The 23299-nt window shown below is 45.9% G+C and overlaps 4 protein-coding genes across 6 annotated transcripts; all 4 read right to left on the bottom strand.

Moving 5' to 3' along the window:
- Window positions 1-9729: 9729 nt before the first annotated feature.
- LOC125533738 (uncharacterized) lies at window positions 9730-10753 on the bottom strand. The gene has a single exon (XM_087544511.1). It carries the CDS (start codon window positions 10383-10385, stop codon window positions 9984-9986), a length of 402 nt encoding a protein of 133 aa, XP_087400637.1. The 5' UTR covers window positions 10386-10753; the 3' UTR covers window positions 9730-9983.
- A 758-nt stretch (window positions 10754-11511) lies between these two features.
- LOC125539079 (UPF0426 protein At1g28150, chloroplastic) lies at window positions 11512-16374 on the bottom strand. Of its 3 annotated transcripts, none has more exons than XM_048702446.2 (4): window positions 16188-16374; window positions 15957-16106; window positions 15120-15303; window positions 11512-11873 (listed from the first exon to the last, which is right to left on the bottom strand). In XM_048702446.2, the coding sequence occupies exons 1-3, from the start codon at window positions 16251-16253 to the stop codon at window positions 15121-15123; spliced, it is 399 nt and encodes a 132-aa protein (XP_048558403.1). In that variant the 5' UTR covers window positions 16254-16374; the 3' UTR covers window positions 11512-11873; window position 15120. The 3 variants fall into 3 exon arrangements, with proteins under 3 accessions (XP_048558403.1, XP_087400638.1, XP_048558404.1); XM_087544512.1 differs by having other exon boundaries at window positions 11512-11881; XM_048702447.2 differs by lacking the exon at window positions 11512-11873 and having other exon boundaries at window positions 15016-15303; window positions 15957-16097; window positions 16188-16372.
- A 3046-nt stretch (window positions 16375-19420) lies between these two features.
- Window positions 19421-20736, bottom strand: LOC147986160 (uncharacterized). The gene has a single exon (XM_087544510.1). The coding sequence runs from the start codon at window positions 20705-20707 to the stop codon at window positions 19565-19567; it is 1143 nt and encodes a 380-aa protein (XP_087400636.1). The 5' UTR covers window positions 20708-20736; the 3' UTR covers window positions 19421-19564.
- Window positions 20737-21174: 438 nt separating this feature from the next.
- On the bottom strand, window positions 21175-22741 carry LOC125533739 (putative aquaporin TIP3-2). The gene is made up of 3 exons (XM_048697101.2): window positions 22409-22741; window positions 22076-22323; window positions 21175-21701 (listed from the first exon to the last, which is right to left on the bottom strand). The coding sequence occupies exons 1-3, from the start codon at window positions 22554-22556 to the stop codon at window positions 21300-21302; spliced, it is 798 nt and encodes a 265-aa protein (XP_048553058.1). The 5' UTR covers window positions 22557-22741; the 3' UTR covers window positions 21175-21299.
- Between the last annotated feature and the right edge of the window lie 558 nt (window positions 22742-23299).

The following is a 23299-nucleotide window of genomic DNA, read 5'->3' on the forward strand; positions in this document are numbered from 1 at the left end:
CTTCCCTCTATTTATGCATCTGTCAAAATTGCTTTTGTTGCCGACCAAGAGCCCCAAGATGGCTGTCGGTGCAGACTATGTTGGTCCAAGCCTACGCCTCCCTTTTGACCCGACCACAGTGAACCACGTGTGCCACCCCCGACGTCCTCCTCGAGCATCACCTGCGCTAGAGGTGATGGCGCTGCTTCCTCTTTATCTTCAAATATCTGAACGATGTTGTTTTGATTCAGCTTGGTTGGAAGATCTTATTCAGAATCAGAATAGCTGGGAAGGGCAAGAGCAGAAGAGCTGAGAAGGGCGAGAGCGACGGCCGCAAGGTGTACTTTGGCGACGCTCATGGAGGCCACGCCGAGCAAGGTGTAGTCTACTAGATCCCAATCCAAGTAGTGCCTCTCTCGCCCGAGGTAATATCCGAAAGATGAGGCCGCCCCCATCGTTTCTTTATCAAGATCTCCACGTGTGTGTAGTTTCCCTGGTGGCCTGGACATTGCAGCATGTGTAGGACAATTGGAGATGCATATGCGCTTTGCGTTCCTGATGTGTATAACTGCATATGCAAGTTTTTTTCATCTTTTTAGTGATTTATTTTTGAGACTTTAGTCATTAATTTATGGCCTGAACATGTGTACAGATTCTAAAATGTATGGATGTGTTTCTACCAGATGGCTCTATATCTTGTGCTTTCGCTTTGAAAAGTGTGGGTTCCTATTATAGATAACCAATCCGAAAATTTTGTTAGTGGTTTTGTGAGGCCTCAATCCAGGTTTCATGCTTCAAGGTGTTTGTGTCGGGTTGGGCTTAGGCTTAGTTTTCAATGAAATGTATGCCCAACCCCAGGATCATCAGGTACCATTCCATTCTGTATATGTCGTTATTCTTCGTCATAAAAGTGATCAAGGTGTACAATGCAAGCTAATTTCTATTTTTTTGTGGGTGAAATTTCCATTTAGGCGCACTAACAATGTGGGGATCACAAATTAGCATGAAATATCTTAGTTTTTTTGCTACGTTGCACTTCTAATAGACAATCAAATTGTATTATGTTCAATTATTATGAGACAAATCTCATCAGATGTCATTTCCTATTCTATGTTATTGATAATTCATTTTAATTTCCACAAAAAAAGGATGCATTTAATTTGCATTGGAGATACTCTGCAAAAGACTAATTCGTCTAATTTTATATAATTCCATCAAAGGCCCAAACAAACATATATTGTATTTCTTTTCAAGGTCTACTTTTTTGTCAATCATGATCCTGCTCCTAGGTTGTATTCCCGCGGCAACGCGCAGGGTATCATCTAGTATTCATAATATTGATGCCAAAATATGCAAAGTTGATAATGATAGTGCAACATATTTTTGGCACTGCCGTTTAGGTCATATTGGTGTAAAGCGCATGAAGAAACTCCATGCTGATGGACTTTTGGAATCACTTGATTATGAATCATTTGATACTTGCGGACCATACCTCGTGGGCAAGATGACTAAAACTCCGTTCTCCGAAAAATGAGGCGAACTAACGACTTATTGGAAATAATACATACCGATGCATGCGGTCCGATGAGTGTTGAGGCACGCGGCGGGTATCGTTGTTTTCTGACCTTCACATATGATTTAAGTACATATGGGTGTATTTATTTAATGAAACACAAGTCTGAAACATTTGAAAAGTTCAAAGAATTTCAGAGTGAAGTAGAGAATCATCGTAACAAGAAAATAAAGTTTCTACGATCTGATCATGGAGGCGAATATTTGAGTTACCAGTTTGGCCTTCATTTAAAACAATGTGGAATAGTTTCGCAAGTCACGCCACCTGGAACATCACAGCGTAATGGTGTGTCTGAACATCATAACCGTACTTTATTAGATATGGTGCGATCTATGATGTCTCTTACCGATTTAGCACTATCATTTTGGGGTTATGCATTAAAGACAGCCGCATTCACGTTAAATAAGGCACCGTCTAAATCCGTTGAGACGACACCGTATGAACTATGGTTTGGCAAGAAACCTAAGCTGTCGTTTCTTAAAGTTTGGGGGTGCAACACTTATGTCAAAAGGCTTCAGCCTGATAAACTCGAACCCAAACCGAAAAAGTGCGTCTTCATAGGATACCCTAAGGAAACAATTGGGTACACCTTCTACCACAGATCCGAAGGCAAGATCTTTGTTGCCAAGAATGGAATATTTCTAGAGAATGATTTTCTCTCGAAAGAAGTGAGTGGGAGGAAAGTAGAACTTGATGAGGTAATTGTACCTTCTCCCAATTTGGAAAGTAGCACATCAGAGAAATCTGTTCCCGTGATGCCTACACCAACTAGAGAGGAAGCTAATGATGATGATCATGAAACTTCAGATCAAGTTATCACTGGACCTCGTAGGTCGAACAGAGCACATTCCGCACCAGAGTGGTACGGTAATCTTGTCCTGGAAGTCATGTTACTAGACCATGGCAAACCTACGAACTATGAAGAAGCTATGATGAGCCCAGATTCCGATAAATGGCTTGAGGCCATGAAATCTGAGATAGGATCCATGTATGAAAACAAAGTGTGGACTTTGGTGGACTTGCCCAATGATCGGTAGGCCATTGAGAATAAATGAATCTTCAAGAAGAAGACTGGCGCTGATGGTAATGTCACCATCTACAAAGCTCGACTTGTCACGAAAGGTTTTCGACAAGTTCAAGGGGTTGACTACGATGAGACCTTCTCACCCGTAGCGATGCTTAAGTCTGTACGAATCATGTTAGCAATTGCCACATTTTATGAAATCTGGCAAATGGACGTAAAAACTGCATTCCTTATTGGAGTTTTTAAAGAAGAGTTGTATATGATGCAACCAGAAGGTTTTGTCGATCCTAAAGGTGCTAACAAAGTGCGCAAGCTCCAGTGATCCATCTATGGACTGGAGCAAGCATCTCGGAGTTGGAATATACGCTCTGATGAGGTGATCAAAGCATATGGTTTTATACAGACTTACGGTAAAGTCTGTATTTACAAGAAAGTGAGTGGGAGCTTTGTAGCATTTCTGATATTATATGTGGATGACATATTATCGATTGGAAATGATATAGAATTTCTAGATAGCATAAAAGGATACTTGAATAAGAATTTTTCAATGAAAGACCTCGGTGAAGCTACTTATATATTGGGCATCAAGATCTATAGGGATAGATCAAGACGCTTAATAGGACTTTCACAAAGCACATACCTTGACAAAATTTTGAAGAAGTTCAAAATGGACCAGTCAAAGAAAGGGTTCTTGCATGTGTTGCAAAGTGTGAAGTTGAGTAAGACTGAAAGCCCGACCACGGCAGAAGATAGAGAGAAAATGAAAATCATTCCCTATGCCTCAGCCATAGGTTCTATAAATTATGCCATGCTGTGTACCAGACCTATTGTGTGTCTTACCATGAGTTTGGCAAGGGGTACAATAGTGATCCAGGAATAGATCACTGGACAACGGTCAAAATTATCCTTAGAGGACTAAGGAAATGTTTTCTCGGTTATGAGGTGATGAAGACTTTGTCATAAAGAGTTACGTCGATGCAAGCTTTGACACAGATTTAGATGACTATGAGTATAAATCTGGATACATATTGAAAGTGGGAGAAATTAGCTAAGAATAGCTCCATGCATAGCGTTGTAGACATAAAAATTTACAATATACATACAGATCTGAATGTGTCAGACCCGTTGACTAAACTTCTCTCACAAGCAAAACATGATCACACCTTAGTGCTCTTTGGGTGTTAATCACATGGTGATGTGAACTAAATTATTGACTCTAGTAAAACTCTTTGGGTGTTGGTCACATGTCGATGTGAACTATGGGTGTTAAATCACATGGTGATATGAACTAGATTATTGACTCTAGTGCAAGTGGGAGATTGAAGGAAATATGCCCTAGAGGCAATAATAAAGCTGTTATTTTATATTTCCTTATTCATGATAAAGGTTTATTATTCATGCTAGAATTGTATTGACCATGAACCTTAATACATGTGTGAATACATAAACAAACACCGTGTCCCTAGTGAGCCTCTACTAGACTAGCTCGTTGATTAAAGATGGTTATGGTTTCCTAATCATGGACATGAGTTGTCATTTGATAACGGGATCACATCATTAGGAGAACGATGTGATGGACAAGACCCATCCGTAAGGTTAGCATAATGATCGTTCAGTTTTATTGCTATTGCTTTCTTCATGTCAGATACATATTCCTTCGACTATGAGATTATGCAACTCCCGGATACCGGAGGAATGCCTTGTGTTCTATCAAACTTGACAACGTAACTGGGTGATTATAAAGATCCTCTATAGGTATCTCTGAAGGTGTTTATTGAGTTGGCATAGATCGAGATAAGGATTTGTCACTCTGAGCTTCGCAGAGGTATCTCTGGGCCCTCTCGGTAATACACATCATAAGCTTGCAGGCAAACGACTAGGGAGTTAGTCACGAGGTGATGTATTATGGATTGAGTAAAGAGACTTGCCAGTAACGAGATTGAACTAGGTATGAAGATATCGACGATCGAATCTGGACAAGTAACATACCGATGGACAAAGGGAATTACATATGTTGTCATAACAGTTCGATCGATAAATATATTCATAGAATATGTAGGAGCCAATATGGGCATCCAGGTTCCGCTATTGGTTATTGACCGGAGAGGTGTCTCGGTCATGTCTACATAGTTCTCAAACCCGTAGGGTCCGCACGCTTAACGTTCGATGACGATAAAGTATTATATGAGTTATGTGATTTGGTGACAGAATGTTGTTCGGAGTCCGGGATGAGATCACAAACATGACGAGGAGTCTCGAAATGGTCAAGAGGTAAAGATTTATATATAGGACGATGGTATTTGGACACCGGAAGTGTTTCAGAGGGTACCGGGTACTTATCGGGTCACCGGAAGGGGTTCCGGGCACCCTCGGCAAAAGATATGGGCCTTATGGGCCAAGGGGGGAAACGCATCGGCCACAAGGGCTTGTGCGTCCCCCATATGGGCCGGCCTAGGAAGAGAAGGAAAGAGGAGAAGGGAAAGGAAAGAGTGGAATAGGATTCCCCCTTCCTTCCCTCTCCCCCACTCTTTCCTTCCCCCTCTGACAAACATGGCAGGGGGCGGCCAAGGGCAGGAGCCCAAGTAGGATTCAGACCTACTTGGGGTGCCCCTTGGCCTCTCCCCTCTCCCTCCCACCTATATATATGAGGAGGGGGTGCCTAGCACACCCTAGACAATTGCCTAGCTGTGTGCGGCGCCCCCTCCACCGTTTACACCCCCGGTCATATTTTCGTAGTGCTTAGGCGAAGCCCTGCGGAGATCACTTCACCATCACCGTCACCACGCTGTCGTGCTGACGGAACTCATCTACTACCTCGACGTCTTGCTGGATCAAGAAGGCGAGGGGCGTCACCGAGCTGAACGTGTGCAGAACGCGGAGGTGCCGTGCGTTTGCTACTTGATCGGTTGAAGCACGAAGAAGTTCGACTACATCAACCACGTTGTGAAACACTTCTGCTTACGGTCTACGAGGGTACGTAGACACACTCTTCCCCTCGTTGCTATGCATCTCCATGGATACATCATTGCATGTGCGTAGATTTTTTTCCATGCAACGATTCCCAACAGATGCTCCTAGAAGAAAGACAGCTGAGGGCCGAAGCCTACATGAGCCTTCTTTTTTGCGACGATAGATGAATCTTGATGCCCTTTCGGAGTGGAGGGATGAAATGCCGAACAATCTCAAAAAAGAAAATGTCAAACAAAAAAACACCAGGTGTCATTTATGCATTCCTCTTCACTCGTTTTTTTCTTGAAAGAAAACTTTCAATCTATTCATCAATTGTCAAGGTAGTACAAAGAACACCAGAAGTAAAAATTACATCCAGGTCCGTAGACCACCTAGCAACGACTACAAGCACTGTAGCGAGCCGAAGGCGCACAGCCGTCATCGCCCTTCCCTCGTCGGAGCCGGGCAAATATTGTTGTAGTAGACAGTCGGGAAGTCGTCATGCTAAGGCTCCATAGGACTAACACACCAGAGCAGCAATCGCCACCGATGAAGAGAAACCTAGATCGGAAAGATCCAACCTACAGACACGTAGACGTAGGAAGACCGGATCCAAGAGGATCCATCGAAGACAAACGCCGGCCGGATCCCACGAGATCCGCCGGAGACACACCTCCACACGCCCTCCAACAACCCTAGAAACATCGCCGGGACGGGGACTAGGCAGGGAGGACTTTATTCCATCTTCAAGAAGCCGTCTCCGCCTCGTGTTCTTGAGCATGGCACAAACCCTAACATAACTAAAAAAACACATAAAAACGGAGCCCTCCTGCCGGCAAGGGCCGGGATCCATATCGCCTCCATGATCCAAGGACCATAGAAGACGAGACGGGCCGGCGGCGGCACCGGCGAGAGGCAGGAAAACCCTAACTGAGGAGGCAGCACAAGATGGCTTAACTATTACAGAATATCTCTTCACTCGTTTTAAGTGGGCTTCAAATTAAGGAAGAATATTTTTTGCTGTTGTGCATCCATATTGTCCAAATACCGTGGAAGCTCCACTAGGGATGACCCATTTTAATTCTTCCTGGATAAAGCATTCAGTTTGTTGAGACACTATGAATTATGCTACACCTGTGAACCCAAAATACATCCTGCGACTCGAGTAGCATGTTCCATAAACAGTGTATCCGCGTAAACATACACTAATATTTTCAATCAGTTTTGATATCCCCAGACCCAAACACATGCATGCATGTTGCATGTTTGTGGGTGGGACCTTGTGATTTTAGCACCGCAAGTGCTGCGATAGATAGTACGACTACGAGCCCAATTCCGGTATTCCAGTGGGTCGCCGTGGACGCAAGGCGTGCCAAGTCACGAGTCATACATGCTGGGCTGCACAAAGCCGTGCGTGTTTTCTAGTAGTAGCAGTGGTACGTACGTTGACGCGGGCTGGAGCTACCACTCAAGACTCAAGACTCAAGAGGTTGGCCGGCCGGCCGGCCGGGCAAGAGCAAACACGTTACGTTGCGTACGGCGCGCTACAGCGCACACGCCATGAAGACGAAGAGAGAGGCGGACGGACGGACGGACGGACGGAGAGGGAGAGGGCCGGAGCCCGGAGACGAGATGCGATGCGGGCGCATTCAATTTCACGGAGGACGTACTGGTAGACGTTGGTGCTGGAACTTTATGGTCGCCTGCCCCCCCTCCGTCCGGCCATCACGCCCTTTATCTCCATTTATTTTCAGTTATATCGATTCTTTATTCACTCGCATCGTCCCGTCTTTAAGCTTGCTTTCTGTGGACCAGTGGATATCCAGAGCCATCCGGCCGGGCGATCGATGCAATGCAACGAACCAACCCGACGTACATTTTTACCAACGCAACCCAAGCATATGCCGATACACGCAAGAGTATCCAGTCTCGTTATTTCTTGCTGTACCTCAGTACCTGCATGCATGATTCTTGGACGAGTACTACTGTAGTTGCATTGCATGTAACCTATAACTAATAATACAGGGTCAACGCTTGTCTTCCGAGTCGTGAGAAGGACACGACACGGCCGGGCACACAGGCATACAGTAGCGGCTAGCTGTAGGAGTACGTGATACAAATGTCAAATTAGGGAATTAAACTCCTGGCGGTGCTCCTATCTGCCACCAGCGAACGGCCGGAGATGGTTATGGGGTTGACTCTCTAGACTCCAGAAGTTTGCTTCGATCCCAACTCCTACACATCCATGGCAACCAGCGGCTAGCCAGCTATAGCTATAGCTAGCTGGCCCAGATACTTCCATGGAGTCGAGTTGTTTGACTCTTCCCCTAGCTCCAGCTAGCGAGTAGTCAAGTTGCCTCGCCTCCGCCAACGGCTTGAATGCAGAGGCGTCACGGCCGGCGCCGGTGGCTGCCGCCGAAACTCTTTTCAGATTAGCCGTTCGCGACAAGGGAACGCGCGCGTGCGTGGCCACCCGGCGCCACCACACCCAGCCCATGTGTTCCAAAAACGATGCTATCTCGTCTCTGTTCAGCGCCCCTCGTTTTTCTCCTCCAAAATGGACATAAATGAAAGTATTCCTATCTGATGGAGTAGACCTCAAGCCCTCAACCACCATCCTCCCAACAAGACGATCGGGCTAGCGTCCAAGTTTGACCTAAGGAAGCCTCGTGCGTACGGCCGGCCGTCCACGGGGCCTGTATACATACATACATGCACCGTATCGAACCTAGCTCGCGGGCAGGCACGATGGATGGATGGATGGATGGATGCACCACCGTGGAGTGTTGTTGCCCCGGTGCAGTTGGACGTCCATTCTGGCCGTAATGAGGTCCGCCCCGGTGCAGCTCCAACCGCGCGCCCCAACTGCACGCACCCATGGTGACCATGATGCACCATCATCTCCGACCCTGGTGTGGTGTGGTATCCCGATGGACAACCGCGCGACGGCAACGCTGACGGCGATGCCTAACACGAGCGGCGGGGGCACTGTGCTTCTCTTCTGTGGCTGTGGGCTCCTGTCTGTCTCCGCGCCAGTCTCCTGGCCACTTGACCACCATAACTACTAGTAACCCAGCACCCAGCCGTATGATTTGACTGAATAACCACACAGTGCCTTCAGCACGAAGAGGAAACCACGATAGCCCTCTGTCAATCTATGCTCTGCTGCTAACAGTTATTACTTATTACTGACGGCCGGGGAACGTAGCACCGAGGCCCCGCGCGAACCATCTATAGCGTTCGGTAGAGCTCACCGACTTGCATTCCAGCGTGCAACACATCGTACTACTAGCCTAGTACTACTGTATGTTCCTATCGAGCGAGAGCATATCAGCCATATTCGTGAAATGGTTAGTTCGAGTGGACATCACGGAGGCCGCACGGGTCGCCGAGTAAATGCACGATAGCTAGCTAGCTAGCTAGCTAGTACTACAGTGGTACTACTACTAGTAGGATGCATGAACGACATTTCTGATGTCCACGGTGCAGACTTCAGGTTCAGGGCGAGAGACGTTCACATGAAGGATTTGATCGAGCAGCGACGAAAGAGGAAAGTTTCATTTTTTTTTGAGACAAGAAAGAGGAAAGTTTCATGGCACGGAGTGTTATATCCACCGATTCAGGCTGTCTGCGGCCTGCGTGCCACTTGGAAAACGAACGGCATTCAAAGCCCAAACCCTCAACTGCAAACAGATACGTATACAATTCTATTTTTTTGACGGGAAACACAGGTACGTACAGTCATTGTGGTACAACGACGGTAGTAACAGCAAAAGGGGCTTTGTCTTGGAGCCACGAGGGTTTTCATCTTACGTGCATGCATGAACCGTGCATGGTCATGGGCCGAGCGAGTTGCTGGCGCACAGTGGCATCCAGCGAGGAAAACGGTGCCAGAACAGCAACGGATCGAACTGGAAAGGAGTGCTAGTGGCACCACCATCCATCCATCCATCCACAACACGTGACGATAATCCGTGTAGTACACTAGAAGAACAGTTGGTTCGTTCAGGTTGAGGTCTCCCTCATCCCCACAGCCGTCATGACGCGGGAGTCGCCATGCCCTACAACCGCATGACCACATGACTTTTGCGTCTCGGAAAGCTGCACACAACGATCGCAGTGCAGTGCTCGACGGTTTCGTTTCTCCGCTACGTACAGTCGGCATTGTCACGTGCGGGAAACTATTCATCGACAGGGGAGAAGATGAGATGAGACGAGATCACGTTCAAACTTGGCACACAACCGTGGTACATTTCTTTTAGAGTACGTAGAACCCATCCACTACCTACACTGCATGCGACCATGATGGCGGGAAGCTTGCCTGCTTATTCAACCGGTGCATGAACCCTATGGAAGGGAAAGCAAATGTACTGTAGCTAACATGCATGGATCGACCACGACGACACGACACGACACGGAACCCGGAAGAGGGAAGGGAAGGAACAGCCAACGAACGGTCTAGCAGGTGGGCACGCACTTCTTGCACCTGACGACGCACCGGGTGGGGGGGACGTGGCTGAGGCCGGCGGCGGCGGCGGCGTGCGACGTCTTGTAGCACCGCTTGCCGCACAGCACCTTCTTCCTCCGGCACATGTCGGCGGGGATGCAGTTCACGGAAGACTTCTTCAGCCGCTTCTTCGCCCCCGCCGGATGGCCGTGCCCCTTCTTCGCCGAGGCGTCCACCTCCGCGGCCGCGGCGGAGCGCCAGCCGTCCGCCCCCGCGCGGCCCGCCGACGTGAGGAAGCTGCCGGCCTTGGCGATGAGCTCGCCCAGGGTGCTGCCCTCGCGGGCGGCGAGCGAGAGCCTGCTCCCCGTGGCCACGGCGAGCAGAAGCACCACCAGGAAGCAGGACGCCTTCATGCTGGCCGCCGTGTCGATCGACCAGCTCGGCCGAACACCGTCACCCTGTGATGTGATGTTACAGTATCACTCGCCACTTGTTACTTACCGGTGCAGTTGAGGTCATGGTAACACTGTTCTCTTATATAGGAAGTCAAGTCATCGGTAATGCATGGGGCATGGCATGGAAACGGGAGCCATCTGCATGGGCTACCTAACTACTGTGAACATCAAATGCGTGTCAACATGGCGATGAACGTACGGGGTGGGGCGTGAAGCGTGACACTGCGTGTGAGGAGCCGTGGACGAAACAGCCATGGGGGTGCCATGATTTGTGGGTTTCAGACGGCATCCTTCCTAGCAAAATATCGGGGATGAATGCTTAATGGTGCTTCACTTGGGCACGACAATGGCACGATAATGGTCAGGTCACTTGCATTGCATGAGCAGTAGCTCTTCTTCCACAGTACTACCAAAAGACAGGTGTACTGACAGTGGCTTCTCATGATGCCGCCCTGATTATGTCTGCGTAGTTTGATTGCAAGGAACTGTTTCTATCCCGAGCCAGGTGTCTGTGGTATTATGGTCTCTTAAGCTCGAGGAGAACTGGAGAACTAAACTATGAAGATGATAAAAGAAAATATTTGATCGCTTGATTGATTGACTGATTTAAAAGATCACAACATTGTCATTTATTAGGACGACATTGAACTGTATCCCATGACCCCCGGTGTCGAAGAGCTTTCAGCCATGCTTGGTGTCGAAGAGTTCCTCCTTCACTGTAGCAAGTCAAGTTCACACATACGAGCACCGGGGGAAGAAGCATAATTGCAATTCAAATATATAAAATGTTGGTACATGATGAAGAGTCCAACTCTAGAAGGAAACTCTTCCTCAGGAGGGAAAACTTTGCAAACGAGAACGATGTAATTAAAACCAAATTTGCGGTGACCAATGAAAATGATGTGTGTGCTGTGCTTCATGCTACATGTAAGGCATAATAATACTCATATCTGCAACACTTCAGTACCAGTACCAAGAAATTGGTGAACTTCTTTTTAAGGCCCAAGAAATCGACAAGGTTTCTGGATGAGAATTCACAATTGGTACTCTTATCTCCTAATTGATTACTGCTACCAGTACCAACTGAAGTTCAAATTCATATACCTATTTCGAGGAAAATTTCTGGATGAGAATTCACAGCGTTTCTCGGTCGGCATTCAAAGGCGATCCTTGTCCAACAAGAAGCATAACAAACTAGGGAGGAAATGAAGTCATCGTCAGGCAGATAGCAGTTGCAATGACTTATCACTTGTGCTCACGTCATTGGTCAAAACAGCGACGATAACAGCTACTGGCACTGGAATGCCAACCATTCCACAACCATAATAACACAGCTCGCAAGCAAGTTGCAGCCGGAAACTTACAAGCGAAGGATGCCCTTCAGGCCAGTGCAGCTAGATCCTTGTCCATCATTCGATTATTAGTTGGAAAGCACCGCCCAACAACCTGCACAGCTAAACCGAATTATCAACCAGAAACACTCAAAAAACCGGGATCCGACTACGTCGAAGTCGAACTAAGAAAAGTTTGGGCTTGAAACAGAGGCCTCCAATTGGAAAGGGAAGTCTACTGGCTCTAATTAAACGGACAATTCGTCAGAGAGATACACGTGGGTCATTTATGCATTATTAACAGCAACCGGCCTAAGGCATCGTGTAAACTGTCAGTTGGCAAGGCATTGGGCATTTGGTTAGAGGTCACAGATCTCCCAGCAGACACAGAACAACCGCCACCGTACCAGAGCTGATTAGTGTTAGTCAATGCTTATAATGATGTAGATACAGGAGTGCTCGCTCCTGTACAAGTGACAAGACCACTGACGAGAAAAGCCAAACGGCATGTTATGGAGGCAAATATGATGGCCTACTTTCCAGTCCACATATGCACACAATAAAAAAAGGAGAAAGGAGATAAACCCAATACTAAGAACATGAAAGGCAGAACCTTATATGGAACGACACATTCGTTGCTCATAAAAGATAGGAAGCAAAGATAATCGTTTTGGACAGGTCTTCGTAATTGGTGAACTTCTTTTTAAGGCCCAAGAAATTGACAAGGTCGGCTCCCAAATCCAGAAATCTCCAATATTTGGTGCATTAACATTATTAGTGTTAGGGCAACTTAACCACAGCATGAGTGTCTGGATAAACTTAGTAACCAAACCAACCGAGGAAACTGGAATCGAACAGTGAAAACAGGTACAGTGCTGAAGACAATCTTGATAAAGGTACAGTGCTGAAGGAACATGAATTGTTAAGGCTTGTGAAATAACACCATCGTCTGCACTGTCATGTCAAGACACATAAGCCTATGTTTCTCCCAGTTTGAAAATATTGGTGGCAAGACTTCATTGTTCATTGACCTAGCAAAATGGCAGTGTCCACAGCTTTCTCCAGGTAACAATATTCCATGACACTTAAGGAAAACAGACCACCTCAGGTAAGGCTTCACATGTTTAAGCATATTATTTTGAAAGGTTAAACAGAAAACTACTGATCATTGGAGAAATCTGTGTGAAGCATAGAAGTAATTTATATAAATAGCGCCATCCTAGATTAAACCAAGAGTATATATGCCCACAGCAACCTAGTAAAAATTTACTATCATTAAAATAAAACACACGTTCTTCCTTGCAAAAAACAAAATAGTCGATCAACGAATGTCCACATACTTATTTTAGAATAGCACAACACACATGCAACATATTTTGAAAACATAAATTATTTCAGCAAGAATCTGGCTAAGAAACCATTGGTCAACCAATGTCCAGAAACTACATTCAAACCAAGAATGACGTATCGAGTCTCAAGACCTTTATCTCAGGCCAACTTCAAAAATCAGAAATGAACTACAAATCTTACTTTCTTGAGTGCACAGAAAAACAATGTCCAACAGTAATGCTCCTCAAAAGCAGTTTGGTGGGCTAAAAATTCCCCTTTGTAAAGGGTATTAATATGGCAGACTACTACATTTCCATATGCAGTTTTTAACCCCCCTAGAAACGATTCTTCAAAACATACATGTCATGAATCCATGCAATAACTACTATTTCTAGTAAGTCATGGCTGTCAACCTGTCATGCACAATGCAATAATTTTAACTCTGAACTAGTGTACTACTTATGTCTTAAAGTCTAAAGTGATAAAACATTACATAATATCCATGTCAAACCTAATACAGAATACTTATCGCATGTCAGGGGTAAGGTAATTGAAGTAACTAGCCAGTATTAAGATTAGGCATAAGCATAATAAACAGATGCATCCGAAGACGTTCAATCTAGAATAGAGACTAGGTGGGGAAGCAAAAGATGCAAGAGAGCCTTTTTCCATGGTTAGACTCAACCTAACACTTTACCCGAAGCCACATGATGCATGGGCCAAGAATATACTTCTGTCACATTAGACATAGACCATGAAAGACATCACAAGATGATGAGAAACACACTATTTTTTAATAGTCAAGCTCACATTAGACGAAGATCATGAAGGACAGCACAAGGTGATAAAAGACACACTGTTTTGGTAGTCAAGCTCCAATGCAAATAAATGCATTTTTGAGACTTCCAAAACTAGATCATAATATCTTCAATGCACGCAATTGAACAGGAAAGTGCCTACTAACTGAAAGGCCATGGCTATGTTTGATCATCCAGTTATCCATCAATCGCTGTGATGGGTTCTGTCCTCTCTTTTTGCTGAAAAAACATTATTCATTTTGTGGGTCTGAAAATGACAACAGTTTGAAAAATAGCATGAAAGCAGGGCCAGAATTACTACACGTACTGAAGAAACAAGACATCCCATGTTCATATGGCTATCTTGCTAAAATTTTCGCGAGCACACCACCAAGCGTGTGTCATGTTTCATTACAAGAAGAATGCCGAGAAGGCGCAAAGTCCAGCTACAATGAAACCGGAAAAAAAGACGATGCAAACACAAAGAGAAGAAAGGATGCAAAAGCATTGAAAATAAGCTAAGTTAAGTAAACTACCAAAAAGAAGACAGAGAATGGCCGAGAAATTCACTCTCTGGCTATCTTGCTTAATTGCCAACATATACAACTGCTTCAACCCCATAAGTGAAAATATTTCAAAAGTAACTCAAAAGGGATACGGCTTAAAAAGGGGATAATGAAGTCTCAGCAGAAGGCCAAAGGCTGCATTTCTTAGAACTGCAACATTTTACCACAACTCACAAATAGAAGTATGCATCTCTATGGGTGAATGTTTCCTTTTTCCGTTTCAATCATCTCAATTTGTTCTGCCCACAGTAATTTCTTACTTCCTCCCTCCGGGTTTATTGGTGCCCATCACACTTTGTGTCGAATTTTGATCATAGATTTGATTAGCAAAATATAGTTGTATGCCATGAAAAACTTGTTGTTCGATTTGTATTCTAAAGATGTTTCCAACGATACTGTTTTTGTGGTATATAACTTGCATTTTGCTAGTTAAATATATGGTCAAAGTTTGACCCAAAATACGAAGGGAACTAATAAGATGTAGTATTAGTGTTATACCCACTAAGAAGAGGCACAGTTTGCAAATAATGACAATGTGCTAATATTTTGACTTAGAGCTGTACTATAAACACAAAAATATGGGCAAGCATTTTATTGCTTAGATATTACAAATATTCAGGATAAGTTACAAGTAAGGCTGTAAAGGAGGGCAAAAGGCAACTAATGCACCTCACTCAATCTCAATTTGCTGGGGTCCATCATTTTGAGCTCCCTCATTTGATTCCTCGGTGCTGTTATCCTCAGCTATTCCAGAAGCCTCTACCGTTCGAGTAACCCACTCCTTAAGAGGATCCTCATTCAGGTCAAGCCTTAAGAGACCAGCAAACACGCCACCCATGAATGCAACTGGCTCCTACGCACAAGGCATGCAAAACATCAACATATGTTATTGCTTGAGCAAACAACAAACTGTAAATTCGAGAGATTATAGTCAATGTGATGGCCCCTGAAATTCTAACTAGTCATCCTTAATTTTCTACCTTTTGTTTGCACTTTCTCCAAAACTTTCTACCCCCAAATTTTATGAAGTTGGGAGATTCTATGGCAGCAAGCAAGAACTTTAGGAAGCACACATTTACTACAGAAAGAGAATCATGCACACATATAAGTGGAAGTTGTTACTTTTTTTATCCCCTTCACCCAGAAGATAATAACAACTGCAGTTAAGAGTAAACCCTATGTGTCAATTCTTTTGTGCTCCTTCACTGAATGAACATCGAAGTAGCGAATTATTGTCTGGATAAGAGAACTAAGCAATTGTGATAAACTATCTCTTCTCTATACAGATGCCAGGAAAGGAACTCTTTGATGACTCGAAATTCTACAAATCTGCAACTACGAGAGATTACCTAAGCATAAGTGATGGATCTAAATCTAATGGCCAGTTAACAATCTAATAGAGCAAACACGCGCATCAAGGAACCGTATGCTCAACTGTACACAAACGCCAAGCCGATGAACCAACTCCACTACCCCAATACCAGCCCAGCTTCACACAGAATTTACCTTCAAGGCCTCCCGGAGGATGCGTTCGTCCCCGAAAGGATTGAAGCATGCTCGCACGGCACCCACCGCTCCCCTCCCCCTCCTCTGCCGCCGAGCAGCTGCACAGGGAGAGCTCCTCCCGGAAGCCGGACCGGGAAACCTCTGCGGAAACTAGAGAAAACGCATCAGCACGGCGCGGCTCAGCTCTGCCTTGAGCAATCGAGGGTTTCTGTGCCAGGCGCTGGAAATTACGGCGGCGCGGGTTCGCGGGGCGGAGAGCAGGAGCGCGGAGGCGCCGGATGGGCAGTAGGTGGCCATGGATAGCGCGCCTCGAGGGCTCGGTGAGCGGCGAAATGCGAGCTGCCTTGTTGCCTCGGGGTCGGAGGCGGAGGGGATCTTTTCTGGAGCCGCGGGCGAACGCAGAGGTGCAGCGCGAATGCTATGTCTCGCTTATAGCGAGACTAGCAGCGCGCAGGCGTATGAGCCGGCCCAACAGAGTGTTACTCGCTCCTTCTTCGTTGGTCGATCTCTTTGCTTACGTGTTCATTCGGAATTTTTTTTGTTTTCTTATTTCTTCCCTGTCTTTTTATCGTTACAATTTTGAATTTCTTGTTTTTCCTTTCGAGTTTCTTTGATTTCTGTTTGTTTCTTTCATGGTTTTCATTGGATTCTTTTTTCTCATTTTTTCTTTGTTTTTTGGTTTTCACTATTTTTCATTCTTTTGCACTTGTTTCTTCGGTTTTTTTGTTTTATTTTTTCTTTGGTTTCCATTGTTTCTTATTAGGGTTTTCATTGGATTTTTCATGTTTCTTTGTTTCTTTTTTATGTTTTCATTGGTTTTTTCGTGTTTCTTTGTTTCGTTTGGATTTCATTTTACATTTTTCGTATACATCAAGAACATTTTTCTATTACATGTTTAATATTTTTTAATACAAATTTTACATATTTGCTTACACGGTCAATTTTTTATAAACATTTTCAAATATTTGATTAACATTTTTAAATAAAATATTAATATTTTAATACATAGTCAACATTTTTTGTATACATATTAACATTTTCAAATGCTTGATTACATATTTAAGGTATAAGATTAACATTTTTAATACATAGTCAATATATTTTTATACACATTTATTATATATCAAATGCTCGGTTAACATCTTTTAAATGCAAGATTAACATATGTTTTTAAAACATGGTCAATACTTTTTCTATACATATTATATATTTTAAAAATGCTTCATTAACAGTTTTCGATTACTTGTTTAACTTTTTTTTTTCAAATGCTTGATTACCATTTTTTAAATACATGATCCAATTTTTCTATACACATTTTTTTGTATACATGAGAAACACCTTCACTATACACATTTAACATTTTTTAAATGCTTGCTCAACATTTTTAAAATGTTTTTATGTAAAGTGTTTTCTGTATTATATTCATTTAGAATATTTGGAAGTATAAACAGAAGTAAAAAATGAAGCATAAAATAAAAAATGTGGAAGTAAAACCGAGATTTGTGGCCTCCTGTGCGCCTAGGTCAGCCCATCTCGCGCCTCCCTTCAGGCGAGGCTTCCCTCTATCTCGCGTGAAGCAAAGACATAGAGGCGCCCGAGGTGGAGGTTGTAGGTGTTTCCTCCAGGGCCGGACCGTGTGGAGTGAATTATTACACACGGTCTGCATGCATGGGCCTTATGAAGAAGGGTCGTGCTGTACGACAGCCGCCAGGCCTACATATTGGCCCAGCCTATCTAGACGGGCATCGAACTGTGGAGCACATGTCTGCTTAGTCCCCTCAAAGGAAAAAAATTGTCTACTTAGTCATCAGTTGTTCCTTGAAAAAAGTTCAAGAATTGTTCTATTCTCAAGAAACAGAAAAGTTCAGAAGTTGTTCTAAGATCTCCTTGTATAATCTGATGCATTATGTTTTACTTGATTATAAAATTTGGTCATCTACTCAAAAAATAGTCTAGAGTTCTAAATTTGCAAAGAGATTGGCTATACTTTTTGCGTTTTAAAATATTTGAAATCCTAGATTTGTCCTAAGTCAAAATTGTTTAAGTTGGCCAACCTTTATAGAAAAGTATGCTAAGGTCAACAATACCAAATACATGTGGTAGGAGAATACATTTTATAAAGAATCTCATGGGAGTACTTTAGTTTTCTGGGTGTATTTTTTTCTAGACCTGGTCAAACTTAAACAAGTTTGACTTAAGACAACCTAGAACTTCAATTACTTTGAAACAGAGGGAGTACTAGACATTTGGATCTTTGTACTAAGATTTTACATGTCTCTGGCTCACTCATAGCGTTTTAACACTAAAAGGCGCCCAAGGCACCAAATTCATTTAGCTCAAATATAGTTTACAACATGGAGTACAAAACCCCAGAAGTTTGCAGAGAAAGCAAGGAGATTACAAGGCATGCCATATATCTCTAAAAGCAGGTTTTGCATAATTATTTAGAACATGATGAGCAACATTGTGAGATTTCTCATTTGTTTCTCTGGAGATGTGATACACCTGAGGATGAAGGTCTTTAGTGATTTTGAAGTAATCTGCTAGAGACTTCCTAATGGACCGATGAATTAGGTCTGGAGCCACATCCCTAACTGTCGTAACCTTAGTAAAGAGTCAGGTTCAATCAAAAAAGTGGGTTCATTGACCTAAAGGAGTTTAGTTGCATTGGCTACAAGGAGGAGCACTGTTGCTTCTGCTTGTAGAGGGGAGCAAGTATCTAGGGCAGAGGAATGAATCTGGATTTGAATGATTTTGTCTCCTTCCGAAAGGTGAAGGGAAAGGAGGGGAACGTTTGGTTCCTGGGTACATATGTACCCTATATGGAAAAAAATTAGTAATTCAACAAAAAGTCAAAAATTCCTAAAAATATTTTTGAAAAAAAAAAACTTGACCTTCCATTGTACTAGTAAGAAAAGTTTTTTAAAAATAAAATTCCTCTTAGACTTATTTTCAAAAAAGACAAATTTTCAGTCAAAATAGCATGAATAGTGACTTATAATAGCTAATAATTTTTGTCTTTTTCGCTGCGAAGTCAAGTAGTTTCTTTTTTTAATTTACATACTAGTGCGCAAGTAAGTCAAGTTTATTCTAAAAATAGTTTCTTAACTATTTTGACTTTTTGTTTAATCGTTAAAAAAATTCCCCATATAGGGTACATATGTATCAGGAACCATTGGGTATTTCCCTGAAGGGAAACCCTTATTCATGTAGATGTGATGACATTCAATCTGAACTTGAATGGTTTTTTTATCACGAAATGAGCATAGCACGGCTGGTTAGAAAAAGCATGTTTATTTATTTTTCTCTAGATGATGTGTATTTTACATTAAAAAATATGGTTAGGTATGTAACCAAGTCTCAATCAAATGAATACCATGTAAGAAAGAAAAAAATTGCACGAATCTCACGGTATGATTTCACGGATATAGCATCAACTGAGACATAATTAAGTTTCGGTCGACTAAGACTTAGCAAGACTGTAAAAAAAATAGGTTTATCAACCACTGTACATACCCTAATCATCCCATCCAACCATTAGCATAACAAATACTTTTTGCATTCGCTAAAAAAACAAATAGTTTTTGCATAGCATGACCGTGTGCAGGCTAGCCGTTCATGCCTGGCTCCGAACGAGGGAACAGCCACGCAACGGGAAACCCTTTCACCGGCCGCACCTTGGTCCTCAGATACGTTCGAGACCGCGGCTCCCCCATGTCGTGGACGCTGCAATAAAACCAGACCTTCTTCCGGAAGCACGGGGCGGCGTAGCCGCGGGCGGCATGAACATCCACGAAGAAGACACGGTCCCCCGCGATGTACTCCTTGCACTGGTCCGGGACGCGTACAGCTCGGGAGCACCATTGCCCGACGAACAGCACCCGGTCTTCCCCGACGCCGCTCACCTCCGTCCACCGTGATCCCGCCAAGTCCGCCGCGAACACCGTGAACTCCGTCGCCTTCTCCAAGCCCGCGCCTATGAAGTGGAAGTGCCCTCCACCGTCGCCCAAGAATGGGAACGGGTTTATGTTAGGATCCTCTCTGCGGATCAGCAGCAGCCTGCCGTCAGATTCCAGGAGGTATTGCAGCGGTGACTTGGTGTAGCCGACCTCCATAAGTCTGTCGACCCGGGTCACGGTCGGCTCGCCGGTGTCCCTGTCCTCGCCGACGGAGACGGAGAGGAGTCGGCCTTTGTCCTGGTGGAGGATGTAGAGCTTGCCTTGATAGAAGATCATGTCTTGAACTCGCCTCAGCTGGTCGTGCGCGATCACCACCCAGGACGCCGCTCCTGGCCGGCACAAGGCCAGCTTGTGAATCCCTTCCTCACCAACGACCGCAACGACAAGGTTGGGCGAGCACACGACCAGCTTCCTGACGGACGGCCCCGACAAGGTCGGTCCTGCGGACAGCCGAGGGAGCAGCATGGTGGTGGCCACGGAGAAAGGGCTCACCAACGTGTAGGCGCCGTCGATGCGCTCGTAGAAGAGCCACTCGCCGCAGGAGCTCTGGGCATGCGGTACCTGGCGATGGAAGTCAAGACGGAGCGGCAGCGGCCGGAAAGCCGAGTCGGGCAAGGTGTAAAAGGTCTGGTCCGGTAAGGCGAGCCACGGGAACAGCGACGGAGGGCTGTTCCGCCGTGCGCAGGAGCGCCAATGCCGGCAGACGGCGCCGAAGCAGACGCGATCATCGTGGCGGCGGAGGCGTCGGAGGATCGAGTCGCCGAGGTCCTCTGGGAGCTCAGACCAAGACATTGCGTCCGGCGCGCTAGTCGAGGCCTGGTATCTAGACTACTCCTACTTATTGCCCGCACGGTGCTGGACTCGAACATGAAGTACCGATACGAGCATCTCCAACATGCGCCGAACGCGCCGCGCGCAAAAAATAGTTATAGCGTGCGCCCATCATCTGATTTGGCGCGACGCGTAGCGCTGGCTTTAGCAACCGCGCTAAAATGCAGCGCGCGTGCCGCTCCAGCAGCGCGCGCGACACGTATGGATGGGGATGGGAGGTGCGAGCGAGCGCGCGGAAGTGGGCGCAACAAATATGCGGCGCGCGATTGCGTTTCGGCCCGCGTGCTGGACTACGTATGCCGCGCGCGTTGTTTTCGCGCGCCCGCTGGAGCAACTATTCCGGTTGCGCGCGCGGTAAAACGGGGGATTTTGCGACGCGGCGCTAGTTTGGCGCATCTGTTGGAGATGCTCTAACCGGCTTGGAATCGGACTCTGACTCCTTCTCTCTTCTTTATTTGAATTTATTTCCGTTTCCGTAATATGTACTGCATCCAACATAGTATGCTTGCATGCAGGTGCTAATTAGTTACAGTAGATGCACGACGCATGCCGCTCAGTAATCCTCGGCGGGCACGGGCAGCTCACGCCTGACCGCAGCTGCCGGCTCCTCGGGTTGCTCGGCCATGACAAACTCGTACAGCGCGCCGGCCAGCCCGGCGCCGATCAGCGGGCCGACCCAGTAGACCCAGTGGTGGCGCCAGCTCCAGCCGACGAGTGCCGGGCCGAACGCCCGCGCCGGGTTCATCGCGGCTCCGTCGAACGGGCCGCCTGCGAGGATGTTGGCGCCCAGGACGAAGCCGATGGCGATGGGCGCGATGGCGCCGACGTTGCCGCCGCGGTTCCGGTCGACGGCGGTGGCGTACACGGTGTACATGAGCCCGAACGTCATGACGACCTCGAGCAGGAGGGCGTGCCGCTCGTGGATGCCGTGGCCGAGCGTGAACCCCATGGGGCGCTGCAGGACAAGACACATAGAAATGAGACGTGGCGGACATGATGACGTGTATATATATGTATGTGCAGATAACTCTCGCCGAGAGGAAATACGCAACCGCTTGTTTGAATTTGTTGGTAGGCTCAAGAACATCCAAAACGTAGCCGAGCAACGGTGCCATGCTGAGTAAATGTTTCTAGCTCTGCGATCTGAATACCTGATGGCTCTGAAACTGGCTCAATTTGTGCAACAGTAACAATAGGCGCTGAGCTAATTGAACTTGTGACCGTGGTGACTTTTTCAGACAAATGTACTTGAACTAGAAACAACTTAATCGAAGGCAACTGCAGTGCAGGAAAAAAAAGCGCTTGTTGAGAAGAGAACAGCTTAATTACCACGCCGCCGGAGATGATCCTGAGGAGAGCGGCGGCGAGCACGGCGCCGAGAAGCTGCGCCGCCCAGTAGAGCACGGCGCGCGCGAAGGAGATGCGCCTGCCGACGAGCACGCCGAACGTGACGGCCGGGTTGACGTGCCCGCCCGAGGCGCCGCTCGCCAGCGCCACCGCCGCGGCCAGAGCGAGCGCGTGCGCCACCGCCACCACGAGCAGGCCGCCCAGCGTGCCCGTGTCCTTGTACATCTTCCCTGCCATACAAACCAAACAAAATTCTTCACACACAGCACCGCGAGATGATCATGTATACGAGAGAGTGCTAGCAGGTTCACGTACAGAGGCCGTAGACGGAGCCTTCGGCGGCGAAGACGAACACGGCGGTGGCTATGAACTCCGAGAGCACGGCGCGGGAAGCTGCCGGCAGCAGGGTCTCCAGCCCCGCGGCGTTGACGGCACCGCGGCTAGGGAAACGAGTTGGCAGCATGGTCCAGGTCTCCAAGAGGCTGACTTTCTCCTCTGTCTGAGTGGTGATCCCCGAGTTCGCGGCGAGCTGCACTCTTCCGCAAGCTAGTGAGGAGCGGCTGGAGTTGGGGGTTGCTCTTTGCAGCGCTAGGCAGTAGGCGGCGACGCTGGAGGCGGAGGGGACAGGTGGTCAGTGGGAGGGGACGCGTGTGGCCGTGTGGGAGCAATCGCATCTGGAGATATACGGTTCCGAAGCTTCGAGGTTCGTGCGAAGAGGAGCCCCTCGTATGGAGACGCATGCAGTGTTTTTTCTTCACTTTAGCTACTCTTCAGTCGCTTGAAAAACAATTTAGGATCAGTCCTTTTTTCCCACCACTTCATGCACGTGACGAGCGCTACCATGTGCATGCAGCCGATCTGCCGATGCATGCAAACTTTCTTAATTAGCGTGAGTATTAATCATTAGACGTCTGACAGGCGGCCGAGTATTTTAGTGGGCGTGTTTGTCGAGTCGTGTTAATTTAAATTCGAAGACAAATTCTATGATGCTTTTGATATTTGACAGTAATATAAAGAAAACCGGTTCATGCTTTTTTCTTTTTATGTGTGTTTGTTTCTGGGATTTTTTTGTATCTTGAGTCAATTTTTTTATGTCTATGTGTAAATGTTGGGTGCGTTTTTTTTTACTTTTTATGTGTGTTTGTTTCTGTTTTTTTTCTATCTTGAGTCTTCTTTTATGTGTATGCATATGTGTAAATGTTGGGT

The sequence above is a fragment of the Triticum urartu genome, chromosome 2A, assembly GCF_056163025.1.
Source record: "Triticum urartu cultivar PI428250 chromosome 2A, HENAU_Tu73, whole genome shotgun sequence".
Classification (NCBI taxonomy): domain Eukaryota; kingdom Viridiplantae; phylum Streptophyta; class Magnoliopsida; order Poales; family Poaceae; genus Triticum; species Triticum urartu.

Bases quoted from the DNA above. Each gene is read 5' to 3' on its own strand.
- LOC125533738 (XM_087544511.1), bottom strand. From the start codon at position 10,385: ATGAAGGCGTCCTGCTTCCTGGTGGTGCTTCTGCTCGCCGTGGCCACG.
- LOC125539079 (XM_048702446.2), bottom strand. From the start codon at position 16,253: ATGGCCACCTACTGCCCATCCGGCGCCTCCGCGCTCCTGCTCTCCGCC. The intron at 16,107-16,187 runs GTAATTTCCAGC...CGTTTTCTCTAG, and splicing joins CCCCGCGAACCCGCGCCGCC to TTTCCGCAGAGGTTTCCCGG. The intron at 15,304-15,956 runs GTAAATTCTGTG...CCTTGTGCGTAG, and splicing joins TCCTCCGGGAGGCCTTGAAG to GAGCCAGTTGCATTCATGGG.
- LOC147986160 (XM_087544510.1), bottom strand. From the start codon at position 20,707: ATGTCTTGGTCTGAGCTCCCAGAGGACCTCGGCGACTCGATCCTCCGA.
- LOC125533739 (XM_048697101.2), bottom strand. From the start codon at position 22,556: ATGCTGCCAACTCGTTTCCCTAGCCGCGGTGCCGTCAACGCCGCGGGG. The intron at 22,324-22,408 runs GTACGTGAACCT...TTTGTATGGCAG, and splicing joins AGGCTCCGTCTACGGCCTCT to GGAAGATGTACAAGGACACG. The intron at 21,702-22,075 runs GTAATTAAGCTG...CTTGTCCTGCAG, and splicing joins GGATCATCTCCGGCGGCGTG to CGCCCCATGGGGTTCACGCT.